This window comes from Pelodiscus sinensis, chromosome 15, assembly GCF_049634645.1.
Source record: "Pelodiscus sinensis isolate JC-2024 chromosome 15, ASM4963464v1, whole genome shotgun sequence".
NCBI lineage: Eukaryota > Metazoa > Chordata > Testudines > Trionychidae > Pelodiscus > Pelodiscus sinensis.
Window position 1 is genome coordinate 4025576 of NC_134725.1, and position 19880 is coordinate 4045455.

General features: G+C 47.0%; 1 protein-coding gene across 3 annotated transcripts in view; it reads right to left on the reverse strand.

Moving 5' to 3' along the window:
- Positions 1–15978, reverse strand: part of C15H22orf15 (chromosome 15 C22orf15 homolog) — a 24031-nt gene extending 8053 nt beyond the window's left edge. Inside the window, exons 1-5 of one of the 3 annotated variants that reach the window (XM_075897853.1) lie at positions 13345–15978; positions 10155–10241; positions 7988–8113; positions 7690–7764; positions 5094–5266 (exon numbers count right to left, since the gene is read on the reverse strand). In XM_075897853.1, coding sequence (XP_075753968.1) covers positions 5094–5266; positions 7690–7764; positions 7988–8113; positions 10155–10241; positions 13345–13369 — 486 coding nt within the window. In that variant the 5' untranslated portion in view covers positions 13370–15978. Of the gene's footprint in view, positions 1–5093; positions 5267–7240; positions 7765–7987; positions 8114–10154; positions 10242–13344 lie in introns of those variants that run through there. The other 2 variants (XM_075897854.1, XM_075897852.1) reach the window with 2 other exon arrangements.
- Positions 15979–19880: the final 3902 nt, after the last annotated feature.

Here is a 19880-nt window from a genome sequence, read left to right on the forward strand (position 1 = left end):
TGCACAAGATCATGCCGATGTAGACGTAGCCTCAATGTTCTTTCTTCCCCTCCCCTTTCAGACAAAGGGGAGCCGGAAAATTTAAAATCCGTGTGGCTGGATGACTCCGCAAAACCAAATGAAGTCTGGGCCTGGATTTCCACTCACGGGACATGTACGCTGCCCTGCTGTGCTGTTTTGTCTGCTGAAAAGGCCAGATCAGGAAGTCTGCAAGGCAGGGGTGGGAACCTCAGACGCAGGGTCCGGAAGCTGCCCCTGACTTGCCTAGAGCTGGCTCTCGAAGCTCAGTATTGGGGAACCCATCCTGGAGCTCCAGTTCCTCCCCGCCCCCCGCCACCCTCCTACAAGGGGAGAGGGCTTTTCTGTGGGCCTCCGACCTGAAAAAGGTTCCCCGCTTCTGCTCTAAGGGTACGGCTATTCAAACATAACAGGGTGGGCATCTAAAGGAACAGAAGAGACATCTATCCGGGATGGTCTAGTCAGTACTGGGTCCTGCCTTGAGGGCAGGGGACTAGACTCGATGACCTCTTGAGATCCCTTCCAGTTTTAGTGGTCTGTGATTCCAGTAAATCTGTTAGTCTAGAAGGTGCCACAAGACTTCTCGTTGAAACGAATTAGACATCCCCCGAAAACATGGCTCCGCAAAAGCCCAGCGGGTTCAGTTATAGGGGAGCAAGCTAGGAATGAGTTCCCTAGGGAAGTAGTGGAATCTCCATCCCTAGAGGTGTTTAAGTCTCGGCTTGACAAAGCCCTGGCCGGGTTGATTTAGTTGGGATTGGTCCTGCCTAGAGCAGGGGGCTGGACTTGATGACCTTCTGAGGTCTCTTCCAGCTCAAGGATTCTATGAGGAGGTGATTCACAGCTGACAATGCTGGGCAATTCTTCTTCATTCCATCAACCTGTGGAACTCCTCGCCGGAGGAGGTTGTGAAAGCTAGGGTTGAAAAGTGGAGGCTAAGTCCATTCCTGGCTATTATTATTCCAGTTCTATGATTCTATGAACACGCAGCAAAATCGAAACTGACGCAATTAGGAATGCAGCTGCCGGCAGCAAGCAAAACGCTGCTTTGAATGGTAAAGTTGGGATTCTCTTTCCACGTGGACGAAATTTCTCCGAAACTCTTAGGGTGTTTCTAGACTGGCCAGTTTTTCCGGAAAATCAGCCGCTTTTCTGGAAAAACATACTAGCTGTCTACACTGGCCACTTGAAATCAGTGCTTTTGTGGAAATTCTTATAGTAGGAAATACTATGCTGCTCCCGTTCGGGCAAAAGTCCCTTTTGCGCAAAACTCTTGCGCAAAAGGGCCAGTGTAGACAGCTGAGATTTGTTTTGTGCAAAAAAGCTCCGATGGTGAAAATGGCGATCGGGACTTTTTTGCGCAAAAGCGCATCTAGATTGGCCACGGATGCTCTTCCGGGAAAAGTGGTTTTGCGGAAAAGCATCCGTGCCAATCTAGATGCTCTTCTCCGAAAATGCTTTTAATAGAAAACGTTAAAAGCATTTCCGGAAAATCATGCCAATCTAGACGCAGCCTTAGTTATTTTAATTGTCCTTTCTCTGTGGCGCCTGACGGAATTGTCTGAATTTCATTCCCTGGATGGGTTTGTAAGAAGAATTTCTGCTACTATAGTTGGATTACTCTTCGCTGTTTGGCAAAACGGGGAAGCTGTATTTCTCCCCTAAACATAACACAAGAATGGGCATACCCCAACCTTGAAATTTAGGCCTTTCCCTCACCAAAACTTCACGATCTTAACTTTGGGCCGGGTTTCGTTTCTTCTGCCATCTGACTTCCAGGGCGTGTCTCGACTTGCTTTCACTTTCGAAAGAAGATATGTAGATTGGTGCGAATTTGCATACCTTCCGATCGCTTTTTTTGGAAGAGGTTTATTTTTAAAAAGAAAGTAGTTTAGATGCAGTTCTTTTGGGTGGGAAAAAAACACACCGTTTTTCCTAAAACAACAATTGCTTTGGTAGCACTTTATAGACAAACGAAACGTAGATGGTATCATGAACTTTCGTGGGCACAGCCCGCTTCAGATAACTGGAGAACGGAAATAATTTTCCTTTCCAAATGCAAACAGATGGACATTATACCTACTGGCCTAAGGGTGAAAAATCCACTACAGTAACAGACTAACGCGGCTACCCATTGAAGCTCCTCCTAAAACAATGAGGTTTACGTGGTTCTTTTGAAAAAGGGTTCCCCCTCCCCGTAAGAACAACGTCTAGACTACTTTCTTTTTCGGGGAAAAAACCTCTTTCGAAAAAGTGATTGGACGGTATGCAAATGTGTGCCCAATTTGCATATGCAAATGTGCGCCCAATTTGCATATCGTCTTTCAAAAGTGAAAGCAAATCTAGACATGCCCACAAGTGCTCCATGATGAGAGAGACGGCCAAGGGAAAATCTAGATGCGAAGGACATTCAGGTTTTGTTTTGTGTATAAGGGATGAATTTGTGGTCCCGGGAACATCGATACAAATCTGCAATAACTAACAGAGCAACTCGAAAACATACTTACTGCAAATGAGATTAGAATTGGTGTTTGCACATGGGCTCACACATCTGTGAAAAACCAATTCCATGCAGCGTTCCATGCACTCTTAAATCACTATTTGAATTCCGTGACATGCCTCTAATATTTTATGAAATACGTTCTACTCTGGTTCATACAAATATTCCTCAGTGATCCACTTTGGCCTCAGAATTGGTGTTTACACATGGGCTCACACATCTGTGAAAAACCAATTCCGTGCGGCATTCCATGCACTCTTAAATCACTATTTGAATTCCGTGACATGCCGCTAATATTTTATGAAATACGTTCTACTCTGGTTCATGCAAATATTCCTCAGTGATCCACTTTGGCCTACTCAGGCTATGTCTAGCCTGCGGGCTCCTTGCGCAAGAAGCTTTTTGCGGAAAAGATCTTCCGCACAAATGTGCACAACAACACCGCCACACTGTGAAAGCGCCTCGGAAAAGCGATGCGCTTCTGCACGCAAGAGCGTCCACACTGCACAGACGCTGTCTTGCAAGAAAGCTCCGATTGCTATTCACAGAATAGCCACCAGGGCACCTGTGCTTTTATTCGATTGCCTCTTTGTGCGCAAAACCCCTGTTTCCTATCCCCACTTACTTGTTCCCATAATATAAAATCTAGGGGCCACCAAATGAAACCAATAGGCAGCAGGTTTAACACAAATAGAGGAAATTCTTCACACAGCGCATAGTCAATCTGTGGAACTCCTCGCCGGAGGAGGTTGGGAAGGCTAGGACTATAACAGGGTTGAAAAGAGAACTAGATAAATTCATAATGGGCAGCAGGTTTAACACAAATAGAGGAAATTCTTCACACAGCGCATAGTCAATCTGTGGAACACCTCGCCAGAGGAGGTTGGGAAGGCGAGGACTATAACAGGGTTGAAAAGAGAACTAGATAAATTCATAATGGGCAGCAGATTTAACACAAATAGAGGAAATTCTTCACACAGCGCATAGTCAATCTGTGGAACTCCTCGCCAGAGGAGGTTGTGAAGGCGAGGACTATAACGGGGTTGAAAAGAGAACTAGATAAATTCATGGAGGTTAAGTCCATAAATGGCTATTAGCCGGTATGGGTAAGGAATGGTGTCTCTAGTCTCTGTTTGTCGGAGGATGGAGACGGATGACAGGAGAGAGGTGGCTTGATCATTACCGGTTCGATTCACTCCCTCTGGGACACCTGGTATTGGCCACTGTCAGCAGACAGGCTACTGGACTGGATGGATCTTTGGTCTGACCCAGTATGGCCGTTCTTATGTTCGCACACCTTTTTGTGGAAGAGTTCTTGTGCAAAAAGGAGTTGTTCCTCGTAGAAAGAGGGGGACCTATACTGCAAAACCGTCTCTGTTCTGTCGATTCACTGTAAATTTTCTTGCCCAAAACGTTGTTGTTCCTCGTAGAAAGAGGGGGACCTATTCCGCAAAACTCTCTCTTCTTTTGATTCAGTGTAAAGTTTCTTGAACAAAAACGGCCTTGAGGTGAGGACGCCCTGCGAATGTTTGCACAAAACGGGCCGTGTTTGCACAAAAACTCGGCAGTGTAGACGCAGTCTCTGTCCTAAGAGTGTCCCGTTAGAAAGCAAATAACGGTTTTGATGAGGCAGAAAGAATACGATCCGCTTTACTCCCCCATACGGAGTGTGCATGCTGTGCAGGTCACCACAATAACGAAAGGCACGTTTACTTCAAATGACATGATTATTATTTTTCTTATAAAAGTACCAGCTGTTCTTTCGGGGGGAAAAAAACCCTTTTTCGAAAGAATTCTGTAAACCTCATTTTTTCTGGAATAAGGGTTCTTTCGAAAAAGGGTAGGTTTTTCCGACAGAAGAGTGCTAATGTTTTCCTTCGAAAAAAATCTCTTCCCAAAAGCGATCGGAAGAGATTATGCAAATGAAGCGCGAGATTTGTAAATCCGCGCTTCATTTGCATGTTCGATTTTCCTCCTTTGCATTCCTCTTTCGAAAGAGGGAATGTAGTCTAGACCAGTGGTCCCCAACACGGTGCCCGCGGGGGCATTTGTGTGCGCCCGCCAAGTGCCCGGGCATGTGGTGCACGCATGGTGCCAGAGCCGGCCCCAGGCGCACGGTGAGCGCCGGCCCCAGGCGTGCGGCGCTTGGAGGGAGCGCCAGGCCTGGGCGCGTGGCGCTTGGGGGGGGGGGTGCGCCATGGCACACAAGTGTCCCTGCCCTCTGGCACCCGGCGGGCGAACGGCCACGCCCCCTGGTGCCCGACAACCTCCAATGGTTGGGGACCACTGGTCTAGAGCAATGTTTCTTAAACGTTTTAAGACCGAGGAACACCAAACATCATTTTTTTTTTTATGAAGAACACCCAGGATTTTTTTGTTGAGCAAAAAAAAAAAGGAGGGGGGAGGGAGACCGAGGGAAAAGTTATTGAGCAAAAAAAAAAAAAAGGGTTGGGGAGAAGTTATGGAGGGGAAAAAAAGGGCTCTTGCCCTTTTAAGAGTGGCCATTTTGAACTCTCGTGTTCTCCGCGGCGCACAGTTTAAGAAAACTTTTCCGTTAAAAAAGCGATCCTCTGACCTATGTATCTGGGCCTGCTGGAGAGGACAAAACTTTCTTAGTCTGCTGTGTGCTTCTCAACTTGGCTGGAGAACCCAGGTGTGGTTCCTTAGCCTGGCCGAACTTCCTCTGCGTGGAAGTCTTCCCCGTGCCGTCCTTCAACGGAGGGTGTGCGGATAACTTCTGCAGCCGCTCTGGGGAGTAAACCCAGAAACCAGCGGTTAGTTTCTCGCGAGGCTCCGGCTTTCTAAACGAAGAACTGGTTTTTGGACTTTCGCATCCCTGTTCCGACCCACTCTCCAGCTACGTCGACACTGGCACGATTTTCCGGAAATGCTTTGAACGGAAAAGTTTTCCGTTCAAAGCATTTTCGGAAAAGTACGTCTAGATTGGCAGGGCATTTTTCCGCAAAAGCACTTTTTGTGGAAAAGCGTCCGTGGCCAATCTAGACGCGCTTTTCCGCAAAAAAGCCCTGATCGTCATTTTCGCGATCGGGGCTTTTTTGCGGAAAACACTACTGTGCTGTCTACTGGAACAGTTTTCCGGAAAAAGACTTTTGCCCGAACGGGAGCAGCATAGTTTTTCTGGAAATGCACTGATGTTTTTACAGTAGATCGTCAGTGCTTTTCTGGAAATTCAAGCGGCCAGTGTAGACAGCTGGCAAGTTATTCCGGAAAAGCGGCTGATTTTCCGGAATAACTTGCGAGTGTAGACACAGCCTCCCTGTTTATCCTGAGCTAAAACCCGTCATTCTTCCGATTCTTTGGGGCCGTGTCTGAAACGGGGTTGGTGACTTACCTACCTACTGCTCCTGGATGGGGTGAGGATTAGTAAGATAACATTAAGAAGCTCCGGGCGCAGTACGGATGGAAAATCGTGCCCCATTTAAGCTAACCGGACACGGTTTGGCTTGTGGTTAGTTTTGTGTCTTTTTTCACCCGTGTTCCTGGGATCTTTTGTTCCTTTATTCAGAGCAACATCTATGGTGGGCCAAGTCAGGCCTGGAAAAAGTCACAAAAGGAACCTCAGGCCAAGTTCTGCACAAAGGGCCGTGAAATGCAGCGGTGATGGCGGGGCAGGAGCGGGTGGATCTGCAATTTGGCTGCTAGTGGTCTGTGGACCCCTGGTGCTCTGCGATGGGACTGCAGGAGGGTCTGTGGAAAGTTTAAAAGTAAGGATCAGGCCCCCCATGGACCCGATCCTCCCTTTCTCTCTCTCTTTTCTCCCTCTCTTTTTTCCTGTTTCACCCTCTCTTTTTTCTCTTTTCTCCCTCTTTTTTCATTTCCCTCTCTTTTTTCTCTCTTTTTTCCTCTTTTTCCCCCTTTTTCTTTCTTTCTCCTCTCTCTTTTTTCTGTTATTTTCTTTTCCTCTTTCTTTTTCTCTTGTTTCCCTCTTTTCTCTCTCTTTTTTTCTTTTCTCTTTCTCTTTTTTCTTGTTTCCCCCTCTTTTCTCTTATTTTCTCTTTTTTCTTTTCTCCCTCTTTTTCTTGTTTCCCTCTCTCTTTTTTTTCTCTTTTTTCCTCTTTCCCCCGCTTTTTCTTTCTTTTTCCTCTCTCTTTTTCCTGTTATTTTTTCTCGTTTCCCTTACTTTTTCTTTCTTTTTCTCCCTTTTTCCTCTCTTTCCTCTTATTTTCTGTTTCTCTTTTCTCTTTTTCTTTTTTCTTGTTTCCCTCTCTCTTTTTTTTCTCTTTTTTCCTCTTTCCCCTGCTTTTTCTTTCTTTCTTTCTTTCTTTCTTTCTTTCTTTCTTTCTTTCTTTCTTTCTTTCTTTCTTTCTTTCTTTCTTTCTTTCTTTCTTTCTTTCTTTCTTTCTCTTTCTGTCCTTTTCTCTCTGTCTTCTCCCATTTACCTCTTTCTTTCTTTCTTTCTTTCTTTCTTTCTTTCTTTCTTTCTTTCTTTCTTTCTTTCTTTCTTTCTTTCTTTCTTTCTTTCTTTTTCTCGTTTCCCTCTCTTTTTCTTTCTTTTTCTCCCTTTTCCCTCTCTTTTCTCTTATTTTCTGTTTCTCTTTTCTCTCTCTTTTTTTCTTGTTTCCCCCTCTTTTCTCTTTCTTTTTTTCTTTTCTCCCTTTTTTTTCTTTCTTTTTCCTCTCTCTTTTTTCTCTTATTTTCTGTTTCGCTCTTTTGTCTTTTCTGTTTCGCTCTTTTTTCTTTTCTCTTATTTTCTGTTTCGCTCTTTTTCGCTGTTCTCTCTCTTTTCTTGTTTCCCTCTCTTTTTTCTTTCTTTTTCTCTTTTTTGCCCCTCTTTTTTCCCCCTTATTTTCTTTTCTCCCTCTTTTCTTCTTGTTTCTCCCTCTTTTCTCTTATTTTCTTATTTTCTCTTTTTTCTTTTCGCCCTCTTTTTTTTCTTTTTTCCTCTCTCTCTTTTTTCTCTTATTTTCCTTTTCTCCCTCTTTTGTTCTTGTTTCCCTTTCTCTTTTTTCCTCCCCCCTCCCCTCTTTTTTCTTTCTTTGTCTCTCTTTTTCCTCTCTCTTTTTTTTTCTCCTGCGGGAAGGGGAGCGGCGTCCATGAAATGTTAATAGATTGAAAAGGGGTCCATCCGTATGTTGAAACGTTTGGGAACCATTCATCTAAAGCACTGGTGTTTCTGGGGTGATTTGATGGACTCGGGTACCCGTTTTCACCTGCCAGCTCAGGGTGGTGTTCTTCCAGGTTCTCCAGGAGGGATTCATAACACGTCGGTTCTGAGTTTTCTCCTCCTGCCAACAGAATTCGTTCAGAATTAATTCACTTCATATTCTGGATGCTGTTTCTGAGCCATGAAACCTATGCGGGCTTGGATCGGCCTGCGACGTCCCTTCCAGAAGTAATTGTTTCACACTCTTGTAAGACATGATGCATGATACAATCCCTACATGGTTTCTTTCTATCCCCCTACCGCCCCGTGTTCTTGGCTTACAGGGGGTTTGGCAAGAAACTTACGCACAACTCTGATGAGGATGTAATGCTGCCTCTCCTGTAGGTATTTCCTGGCTAGCTCAGAACCAGGACTTTCCACTTGGCTCAGGTTCATCAGCGTCCCGGACTCATCTAGAAGATCAACGCAATCTGGGGAGAGAGGTTGGATTAAGACGCACGTCCCGACACACCTGCACGTGGTCGGTCTCTACCTGCCGCTCTAAAATTCATACCGCGTTGGCTTCTCGACACATCTGGACGACGTTCTTTCGAAAGGAGCTATGCAAATGCGGCGCTAATTTGCATAGCTTCTTCCGATCGCTTTTTCGAACACAATTTTTTTTTAAGAAAGCTGTTTAGACACAGTTCTTTCGGAAAAAAAACACCGTTTTCGAAAGAACCCTTTTTCCTCAAACAATGAGGTGCGCGGAAAAGGGTGGGGTTTTTTTCTCAAAAGAACCGTGTCCAAACTGCACTCTTTTTCGAGACAACCGCGTTCGGAAAAGCAATCGGGAGAAGCTGTGCAAATTAGCCCCAAATTTGCATAGCTCTCTTCGAAAGCAAAACATAGTCTAGATCTATCCCTTTTCTCAAGAGAACTGCATCCAAACTGCTTTCTTTTTCGAGACAACCGCGTTCGGAAAAGCGATCGGGAGAAGCTGCGCAAATTAGCGCCGAATTTGCATAGCTCCTTTCGAAAGCAAAACGTAGTCTAGATCTATCCCTTTTCTCAAAAGAACTGCGTCCAAACTGCTTTCTTTTTCGAGACAACCGCGTTCGGAAAAGCGATCGGGAGAAGCTGTGCAAATTAGCGCCGAATTTGCATCGCTCCTTTCGAAAGCAAAACGTAGTCTAGATCTATCCCTTTTCTCAAAAGAACTGCGTCCAAACTGCTTTCTTTTTCGAGACAACCGCGTTCGGAAAAGCGATCGGGAGAAGCTGCGCAAATTAGCGCCGAATTTGCTTATCTCCTTTCAAAAGAAAAACGTAATCTAGATCTATCCCAGGGATCACTGAGGAAAGCGCCGAAACGTAGCCAAATGGAAGCCTCTTGAATTCTGAATAAGGGTATGCTTAGACTATATTGTTTTTTCGAAAAAACCGCCCTGTTTTTGAAAAAAAAAACCCTTCACCTACATCCACGCTACAATCATGGTCTTTTAAAATTTAATCAAAAGAACGCAGGGCGGTTTTGACATTGGTAAACCTCAAATTACAAGGAAGAATGCCTTTTTCGAAAGAGCTCTTTCGAAAAAAGGCATGTGTGGATGCAGAGCAGAGATATTTTTCGAAAGAAGAGGCAGGCTTTCTTTCGAGAGAATGTCCGTGCAGTCTGGATGCTCTCTTTTGGAAAAAGCACATCACTTTTTTGATCCGGTTTTGAGGTGTGAACGCTCTCTTTCGAAAGAAGCTTGTAGCCCCGTGAGCAGCTAGTGCCGTTTAATGAATCGAATTTGAATTTCAAGCTTTCGTTTATTCGGATGAACTTTCCCGGGCGTCCTTGTGTAAAGTTGTCCCTCTGCTCCGCCCATTAGGTGCAGTCGGTAAGAGACTCCACCTGGACAAGGGACTTGGTAACAGAGATAGGAAATCCACTTGCCCCCTCCTGGTATGAAGTGTTCTGCCTCCATGTGTTGTAAAGACAATGTTTTTCAGTCACTAAAACCGCCAACCAGCCATGGCTGTCTGCCTACTTCAGTGTTTCTTAAAGTGTGTTCCGCGGCACACCGGTGTGCCACGAGGCAGTCGAAGGTGTGCAGCGGCGAACAACCGGCCTTTAAGGGGCGAACAACCCCTTTTAAGGGCGGCGAAGAATTCAAAATGGCCGCCCTTAAAGGGGTAGGCGATCTTTTTTTTTGTTTGTTTGTCCAATTAAAAAAAAACTGTTTGGTGTTCCTCAGTCTTAAAAAGCTTAAGAAACACTGGTCTATTTTGTCCAGTGCTTAGGAAAGGACTATGGGACTCTCGATGTGTATTTCCTAGTGGACTCTTAGTATGTGGCATTGATCACAAGCTACGTAGGGCCACGAGGAAGGGACCTTTTATGAGACAGAGAGAAATACTTCATCTGTGTGTTTGTCTGACCCTCTCCACCCCAATGGGACCCATTTTCCACCAGCTCCATCTCTGAAGAGCATCTGTGTCAATCCCCCAAGTAGGTGGCCCTACGTGAGGGACGGAGATACGGTACCTTCTGGCCTGCACTGGCATTTCCGCTTCAAGTGTGCGGTGAGACTCAGGACACGGCACTGCACGTTCACAATCTCGTGGCAGTCGGCTGGGAAGGTGAACAAGGGAATTAGCAATGGGAGAGACAGCGATTCCCACCCACCCAACCCCAGACGCCGTGGTAGATGGTTCAAGTACAATGAAGAGACAGTGGTTTTCTGCTCATGGCAGCCGGCGTGGCAAACACAACCAGCAGGGGCAATTTAGCTGCAGAAAGGGGATGTATCATAGACCGCTCTGGAGCTATACACCTGGACTTCTTCCCTGGTCAACCAGAAAGCAAACCAAGCCAGGAGTAGCCTCACTGCTTCATAAGAAGCCTGTGGATTTGGTTTGGTGTGTGCGACCTTAGTCTGATGAAATAGACCAGCGATTCCCAACCTGTGGGCCACAGACCCTGGGTGGTCTGTGACGGTACTGCAGGGGGTCCGTGGAAAGTTTAAAAATAAGGATCAGGCCCATCACAGTGGGCCTGATCCTTTCTGTTTCTGTTTCTGTTTTTCTCTCTCTTTTCTCCCTCTCTTTTTTCTCTCCTTTTTCTTTTCTCTCTCTCTCTCTTTCTTTTTCTTGTTTCCCTCTCTCGTTTTTTCTCTCTTTTCTTTCTTTTGGCTTTTTCTATTTTTTCTCTTTTCCCTTTCTCTCTCTCTTTTTTCTTTTATCTTTTTCTCTCTTTTCTCTCTCTTTTCTCTTTTTTCTTTTCTCTCTCTTTTCTTTTTTCTCTTTTTTTTCTGTCTCTCTTTTTTCTCTTTTTCTTTTTCCGCTGTCTTTTTTCCTCCCCTTTTTTTCTTCTCTCTTTTTTCTCCCTCTTTTTTTTCTCTCTTTTCTTTCTTTTGGCTTTTTCTCTTTTTTCTTTTTTTCCTTTCTCTCTCTCATCTTTTTTCTTTTCTTTCTTTTCTCTCGCTCTTTTCTCTTTTTTCTTTTTCCGCTGTCTTTTTTCCTCTCTTTTTGCTTTTCTCTCTTTTTTTCTCATCTTTTTTCTTTTCTCTCTTTTCTCTCTCTCTCTCTCTTTTTCTCATTTATCTTTTCTCTCTTTTTTCTCTCTTTTTTCTGTCTCTCTTTTTTCTCTCTTTTTTCTGTCTCTCTTTTTTCTCTTTTCTTTTTCCGCTGTCTTTTTTCCTCTTTTTTCTTCTCTCTTTTTTCTCCCTCTTTTTTTTCTCTTTTCTTTCTTTTGGCTTTTTCTCTTTTTTCTTTTTTTCCTTTCTCTCTCTCTCTTTTTTCTTTTTCTTGCTTCTCTTTTTTCTGTCCTTTCTTTTTTCTCATCTTTTTTCTTTTCTCTCTTTTTTTCTCTTTTTCTTTGCTCTCGCTCTTTTCTCTTTTTTCTTTTTTTTCTCTCTTCTCTTTTTCCTTTTCTCTCTTTTTTCTCATCTTTTTTCTTTTTTCTCTCTCTCTTTCTTTTTCTTGTTTCCCTCTCTCTTTTTTTCTCTCTTTTCTTTCTTTTGGCTTTTTTTATTTTTTCTCTTTTCCCTTTCTCTCTCTCTTTTTTCTTTTATCTTTTTCTCTCTTTTCTCTCTCTCTTTCTTTTCTCTCTTTTTTCTCTTTTTTCTTTTCTCTCTTTTTTCTCTCTTTTCTTTTTTCTCTTTTTTTTCTCTCTCTCTTTTTTCTCTTTTTCTTTTTCCGCTGTCTTTTTTCCTCCCCTTTTTTTCTTCTCTCTTTTTTCTCCCTCTTTTTTTTCTCTCTTTTCTTTCTTTTGGCTTTTTCTCTTTTTTCTTTTTTTCCTTTCTCTCTCTCATCTTTTTTCTTTTCTTTCTTTTCTCTCGCTCTTTTCTCTTTTTTCTTTTTCCGCTGTCTTTTTTCCTCTCTTTTTGCTTTTCTTTTTTTTCTCATCTTTTTTCTTTTCTCTCTTTTTTCTCATTTATCTTTTCTCTTTTTTCTCTCTTTTTTCTGTCTCTCTTTTTTCTCTTTTTTTTCTGTCTCTCTTTTTTCTCTTTTCTTTTTCCGCTGTCTTTTTTCCTCTCTTTTTTCTTCTCTCTTTTTTCTCCCTCTTTTTTTTCTCTTTTTTCTTTTTTTTCCTTTCTCTCTCTCTCTTTTTTCTTTTTCTTGCTTCTCTTTTTTCTGTCCTTTCTTTTTTCTCAACTTTTTTCTTTTTTCTCTTTTTTTCTCTTTTTCTTTGCTCTCGCTCTTTTCTCTTTTTTCTTTTTTTCTCTCTTCCCTTTTTCCTTTTCTCTCTTTTTTTCTCATCTTTTTTCTTTTCTCTCTTTTCTCTCTCTCTCTCTTTTTCTCTATTTTCTTTTCTCTCTTTTCTTTTTCCTCTCTCTGTGTCGTCTCTCTTTTTTCTCTCCCGCAGGAAGGAAGGTGGGAAGCACCCAGGAAATGTTAATAAATTGAAAAGGGGTCTGCATGCTCAAAAAGGTTGGGAACCACTGAAATAGAAGAAACAGGGACAGTCGGCACAACCGGGCCCTCTGCTCTCCCCTCTGCCAACCTGCGACTGGCACATGAGGTGAGTTTGGGCACCTCAGCTAGATCACCAGTGGATATCTGCCTAGACAACGTTTAAGGGCAGCTGCAAAACAGCCAGTGTCTTTTGTTAAATGACTGCGTATGCTGCATGGGCCTGGAACCTTTTATTCCCTCAACAGCTTTGCCCTGGCTCTTCATGCTCTATCCATTGCAATTTTGGCTCTTTTTACACCAGGGGAGGCCAATCCGTTCTGGACAGTCTCCTTTCATGCTTTGAGGCCTGTGCCTGCAAATAATACTGGACAACGCTTGGCTCTGATTTCAGTACATTGCTCAACCACCCCCTGCATTTCAAATCTCTTTCCAGAGGAGGTGAAACATTGGTTTGATATATGGGGAAACTGAGGCACAGGGGGCTCCCACAGCAAGTCTGGCTTTCCTAGGGGAGGCAGGACTCAAACCCATGACCCTGTTCTCTAAAAGCACGCACCCTATTCCCTTGGCCATGTGGGAACCCACCTCACCCTCTTGCCGCTGGGAGGCCTTGCCGGGACTCCCCCCCCCCCCCCCCCCCGGACTCCTTGCTCTAGTCTCTAACCATTAGACACCACAGCCACCCCAAATACGCTGGTTAAGACTTCAGGCAAAGTGGAAGCAGCCCTGCACGGTGGGAAGAACAAGAACACGCAACAGGCGGCCGTGTTTCCTGACACGAGACACCACCGGGCGAAATCCGAGCTCTTGCCACTTACCTCCGTAGCTCACGGTGATAAACATGGTGCTTCCAGCTCGGCCGTTCCCTCCTGGGGGGTGCTGTGCGGCTCCCCCCCCTCGCCCGAGGACTGCGGTGAGGGAGGGCTCGCATTGCCTTGTGTTGCGGGACGGACAGCCTTGGTAACCGAAGCCCGTGAGGACCAGCAATGTGATGAGCCTGCCAGGAGCCGGTGGGAGGAGTTAGCCTGTCCCTTATTCAGGCTCTGAATGATTTCGACAAGCGGATTTCCCAGCAACGGGGAAATGAAGCCGTCCGGTTCCACGGCTTTGGAGCAGCTGCCGCAAGCATCCGAGACGGTTCCCCTCGCTCCGTTCCAATGCCTCCGTCGCATCGTCAGCAAATTAACCTGGGGACCAATCCCTCGAGGTTTCCTCGCCCGGCTCCGGTGCAAGGCTCTTTCTCCCTGCCGATGCACGGTGTGCGTCAATCAGTTTTACACCTGGCAGAGAAGGTTTGGGGGTACTTTCGTGGGCCCTCACTTGTGTATGTATTGTGCCAGTGCGGAAGGAGCTCCCTCGCTCCGGATCCCACCCAGAAAGGACGGCACTCGGGATGGGCTGACGCAGACTGAGGTGGCAGCCTGACAGCTAGATAATTTCCTGGAGGTTAGGTCCATAAAAGGCTATTAGCCAGGGGATAAAATGGTGTTCCTAGCTTCTGTTTGTCTTCACACAGCGCATAGTCAACCTGTGGAACTCCTCGCCGGAGGAGTCTGTGAAGGCTAGGACTAGAACAGAGTTTAAAGAGAAGCTAGATAATTTCCTGGAGGTTAGGTCCATAAAAGGCTATTAGCCAGGGGATAAAATGGTGTCCCTAGCTTCTGTTTGTCTTCACACAGCGCATAGTCAACCTGTGGAACTCCTCGCCGGAGGAGTCTGTGAAGGCTAGGACTAGAACAGAGTTTAAAGAGAAGCTAGATAATTTCATGGAGGTTAGGCCCATAAAAGGCTATTAGCCAGGGGATAAAATGGTGTCCCTAGCTTCTGTTTGTCTTCACACAGTGCATAGTCAACCTGTGGAACTCCTCGCAGGAGGAGTCTGTGAAGGCTAGGACTGTAATAGAGTTTAAAGAGAAGCTAGATAATTTCATGGAGGTTAGGTCCATAAAAGGCGATTAGCCAGGGGATAGAATTGGTGTCCCTGGCCTCTGTTTGTCAGAGGCTGGAGAGGGATGGCAGGAGACAAATCTCTTGATCGTTGTCTTCGGTCCACCCTCTCTGGGGTACCTGGTGCTGGCCACTGTTGGCAGACAGGATACCGGGCTAGATGGACCTTTGGTCTGACCCAGTACGGCCGCTCTTACGTTCTTATGTCCTGTCCGGTTCCAAGAAACCAGCCACAGATCCCAGGTCAATTTCCCTGTCGACAAATGGCGTTATTCCTCGTCGAATTCGGTTTCCCGCCGTCGACAAATCTGCCGCGTTCTGTCGCCGGACCTCGGCGGCAGTGGAGACGCAGGGATCGTTTTGCCGACAAAAGTCCACGTTTGTCGACAACACTCTTTAGTCTAGACACACCCGGAAAGAAGGATCTGGTTGGTGGATGGTTGCGGTTGCTAAGTGCCGGGTACAAGTGGAGGTACCACTTAAGTCCCGCCTCCTGAACAACGCTGGCGTCAGCCGCAACATTCACCCCGTTTCCCGTCTACCGTCTACATCAGACCTGTGCCCGGCGACTGTCACGGAACGTTTTCGACATGACAGTCGCTGGGCATTTCACCCGGTGCAAAGACGTCAGTACCCCCGAGCTGCCACGTGAGGGGGGTGTTGGGTGACGGTGACAGGCAGAGGCCTGTAGGTTGTGAGCCTGTCAGCCCTCGGAAGCAAGGTGGGGACGCCTCTGCCGAGTGTTTGGCACGGAGACCCTCCAGGGAAACTCAAGGGGGTCCAGGGAAGAGGCGCTGGGGACGGGGACGGAGACGGAGACGGAGACGTGGGTCCCCGTCTGCCAGCACTGAACACAAGGGCCCAGCGTGGGGTCTACAAACAAGCTGGGACCAGGGGGGCACATATAGGTTCCCCAGGGATAGAGGGCGGCTGCATTTAGTGCATAGGGGGCCCCGAGCCGGGGACGAGGGAGATCCAGGAGTCGGGGTGGCAGGGTGCTGGGGAGAGCGCGTGCCGGGCGCTAGGGCGCAAAAGGCTCCACTCAACCCAGTCGCTGCTGCTCTTCTTCCTCGGACTCTCGGGGGGGGAGGAGAAAGTTCGGAGCCGCGGCCTCCTCCGCCCTCCCCTCGGCACGCGGGGGCAAGAGGAAGGCACAAGCCGAGCGTGTTCCCCTCGCGCCCTCACAGGGGAGAGGAATTAGACCCGGGGCATGCGGCTGCAGCCCTCCCCAAAGGGTGCCCGGGGGGGCTAGGGGCTGGGGCAATCCGGGGGGGGCACTTAACCCCAGCCTGCCCCTTTCACACGCCTGGCGGCTGCTGCTTCACACGGCGGCCAGCGGGACAGTCCTGAGAGCAGAGCGAACCCTCTTCCTGCCACCGTCTCCCTGGCACCGTCTCCCTGCCACCGTCTTCCTGCCACCGTCTTCCTGCCACCGTCTTCCTGGCACCGTCTCCCTGCCACCGTCTCCCTGCCACCGTCTCCCTGGCACCGTCTCCCTGGCACCGTCTCCCTGGCACCGTTTTCCTTTCACCGTCTTCCTGCCACCGACTCCCTGCCACCGACTCCCTGCCACCGACTCCCTGCCACCGTCTCCCTGGCACCGTCTCCCTGCCACCGACTCCCTGCCACCGTCTCCCTGGCACCGTCTCCCTGGCACCGTTTTCCTTTCACCGTCTTCCTGTCACCGTCTTCGTGTCACCGTTTTCCTTTCACCATCTTCCTGTCACCATCTTCCTGTTCCCATTTTCCTTTCACTGTCTTTCTGTCACCGTTTTCCTTTCACCATTTTCTTGTCACCTTCTTCCTTTCACCATATTCCTGTCACCATATTTCTGTCACCATCTTCTTGTTCCCGTTTTCCTTTCACTGTCTTCCTGTCACCGTCTTCCTTTCACCATCCTCCTGTCACCGTCTACCTGTCCCCTCAGATCTCAACAAAAAACCAGTGAACAGAAAGGTGCCCTGTTTCGTGTCAACAGAGGAGTAAACAACAGGCCTGCCCTCTGTAAGAGGACGAACAGCCGCCCTAGCTGGGGCGGGGGCTGTATGTCAGATGCAGGGTCAAATCGAGGCCCTGAGCGCCTGTGTGTTCAAGACCCCTTGGCTCTCTTGGGAAGCGCAGGGCTGCCGGTGCCGGCGTCAGACTCCAATTCCAGTCCTCTTTTCTATTTCCACAGACTCTGCAGCTCGTGTCTCAATTGCCCCTTCTGCTCACTCAAACCCACGGCCCTTATGGGCCCCTTGTCTCCCGTCTAACCCGTCCTGCTCCGGCAGTGCGGCCTGCTTCGCTGATTGAGGCTGCCACCGCTGCGCTTACCCCCAGAGGCCTCATCTCCGCCGTCCCGCTGCCCTGAAGTGATCACGAAACAGTTGATGAGCTTTTTTGGGGTGCTGCTGCCAGTTCCAGCTCCTCTTCCCGCCTCCCACTTTCTTCCCTTCTGTTCAGACCCTCAGACTTTCCTGTGCCTTTCACCTGCATTGCGCATATTTCTGGCCGAGGTTCCTCATAACGTTAGAGAGACGAGGTGAGCGAGGGAAGATCTTTGATTGGACCAGCTTCAGGTGGTGAACGGGACAGGCCATCAGCTACACAAAGCTTAGGTGGGCACAAAACTTCACCAGCAGAACTTCGTCCAGTCAACAATACTCCCTCGCCAACTTTGTCTCACTTGTAGACCAGGACCAACATGGCTACCGGTAATAACACAGGAGTTTGACCTTCCAAATGGGGGATTACAGCATGAAGAGGGATAAGAACAGGTCCTGCAACCTAGGACCAAGGCTCCCAGCCCTCTGGCTCCAGAGCAGCTTCCAGCCTTTGCTGCCAAGGGTCAGCAACGCCTGAGGGACGCACCGTGTCCGTGAGCGGCCCAGGGAGGGGGGGAGGTTGAATCTGAGGAGGGGATGGGACAGTGTAGAAGTTGGCTTCATGGAGAGTGGTGATAAGGCAAGGGTCCCAGCCTTCTTGAGCATAATGACCCCTTTTCAAGCTATTACATTTTTCTGGACCACCCCCTCCTTCTGGAAGAAAAAAAGAGAGAGAGAAAAAAGAAGAAAAAAAAAGTGGGGGGGGAGGGGGGGAAGAAAGAAAGAAGAGGAAAGAGAAAAGAGAAAGGGAAACAAGAAAAAAGAGGAAAGAGAGAGGGAGAGAGAATGAAAGGAAAAGAGAAAAAAAGAGAAAGGGAGAAAAGAGAGAGGGAAACGAAAAAAAGAGGAAGATAAAAGAGTGAGACAGAGAAAAAAGAGAAATCAGAGAGCGGGAAATAAGAAAACAGAAGGAGAAGAGAGAGAGAGAGAGAGAGAGAGAGAGAGAGAGAGAGAAAAGAGAACAGTGAAAGGGAAACAGGAGAAAAGAGAGAGGGAGAGAGAACAAAAGAAAAAGAGAAAAAAGAGAGAGGGAGAAAAGAAAAAAGAGAGAAAGGAGAGAGGGAAACAAGAAAAAAAGAGGAAGATAAAAGAGTGAGACAGAGAAAAAAGAGAAATCAGAGAGAGGGAAATAAGAAAACAGAAGGAGAAGAGAGAGAGAAAGAGAGCAAAAGAGAAAAAGAAAAAAGAGAAAAGAGGAAGGAAAACAAAAAAGGAGAAAATAGAGAGGGAGAGAGAACGAAAGGAGAAGAGAGAAAAAAGAGAGAGGGAGAAAAGAAAAAAGAGAAAGCTCAAAGAGTGAGACAGAGAAAAGAAAGAAAGAAAGAAAGAAAGAAAGAAAGAAAGAAAGAAAGAAAGAAAGAAAGAAAGAAAGAAAAGAGAGGGAGAAAAGAGAGGGAGAAAAGAAAAAAGTAAAGAGAGGGAAACAAGAAAAAAAAAGAGAGAGAGAAAAGAGTGACAGAGGAAAAAAGAGAAAAAAGAGAGAGGGGAAAAGAGGAAAAAAGAAAAGAGAAAAGAAAAAGAAAAAAGAGAGAAAAGAGAGAAATAAGCAAACCGAAGGAGAAGAGAGAAAAAAAGCGAAAGAAAGAAAGAAAGAAAGAAAAAGAAAGAAAGAAAGAAGGGAGAAAAGAGCAAGAGAGAAAAGAGAGAGGGAAACAAGAAAAAGAGGAAGAGAGAGAGAAAAGTGAGAAAAAGAGAAAAAGAAAGGATCGGGCCCGCCGTGGTAGGCCTCATCCTTATTTTTAAACTTTCCATGGACCCCCTGCAGTACCGGCGAGGACCAGAGCTTGGGAACCGCTGTGCTGAGGGATCGTGAGGCGAGAGAGAACCAGGAGCCAAAGGGTGGAGGTGGACAGTGGTGCTGAGGGATCGTGAGGCAGAAGGAATCTCATAGGGTCCTGTCAGGGACCTGGGATTTCTCCTCCTCCGGGGGAAGCCGCGCACGGAATTTTCCACTCCATTTTGGCCAGTCACGTCTCTGACCCCCGGCTTTCCATCCTCCCCTCTCTCCTCTTGTCAGTGCTTGAAAAGGTCGCAGTGCTGGTGTTGCATTGATGTGGGCCGTGTCTCCTCTGAAGCACGTGCTCTGGGCTTCACGGTGAGGCCGTGGGGGCAGAGCTGGGTTATTCTTAGGGTTCTGTCTCACGCCGTGTGCTCGTGTGCACCCTGCAGACCACGCCCTGGGTGAGGTGAGACATTTGCTCTCTCGCCTGCTCAGACGCACGCCCGGGTTGCAGCCTCTGCTACCAATACATGGTGTCTGCAGACTCCACAAACAACACAGGCCCTAGGAGGTAGAGAGAGATGTAAGAGGCAAGAGCAAGCGTGGGATAAACATGGCTCTTTCCATCGCTGCGTTGGTGGTTTTCCTCTTTCTGGAAGCGTTCCTTTCCCTAGGTAAGTAGAGTCACCTCACTCAGATATCCTTGGGCCTTTGGGGAGTTTGCTCAGGAGAAGAGCCAGGTGGAAACTGGGCATGGGGTGATTAAAATCGGAAAACGGGGAGATGAAATAATAAAGATGAGCCCAAACGCCAACCCTAGATCTTGGAGGGGCTCAGAATCCAAACACAGCTGGCCCACCCGGCTGAGCCAAACCCCGAAATCGGAGCACCTCTGGATTTCTTCACGGCCTTCGAATCTGGCTTTGAGTTGAATTTTGTGGATGTGCTCGTGGCTCTGTTCCTTGCGCCTCAGTTTCCCTGCTGCAAATCTTCCTCGGTGCTTTGAATGGTAACCGTGACAGAGAGTTGTTCTGCTTGGATTTTGTCTTTTTTAATGGAACCTGACATACAAAGAATGCTGAACCCAGAGCCCACGAAAACTCACGATGCCTCTCCAATTTGATCTGAGGAAGTGGGTCTAGCCCACGAAAGCTCATCACTTAATAAACCATCTTTAAAGTGCTACATAGTCCTGTCGTTTGCTTCAGCAAGACCAGATTAACACGGCTACATCTCTATTACTAATCTACATGTTTTGTTCGTCTTTAAAGTGCTATCAGACGATGTGTTGGTTTTAAAGTTTAGCAAAGATATATTCAC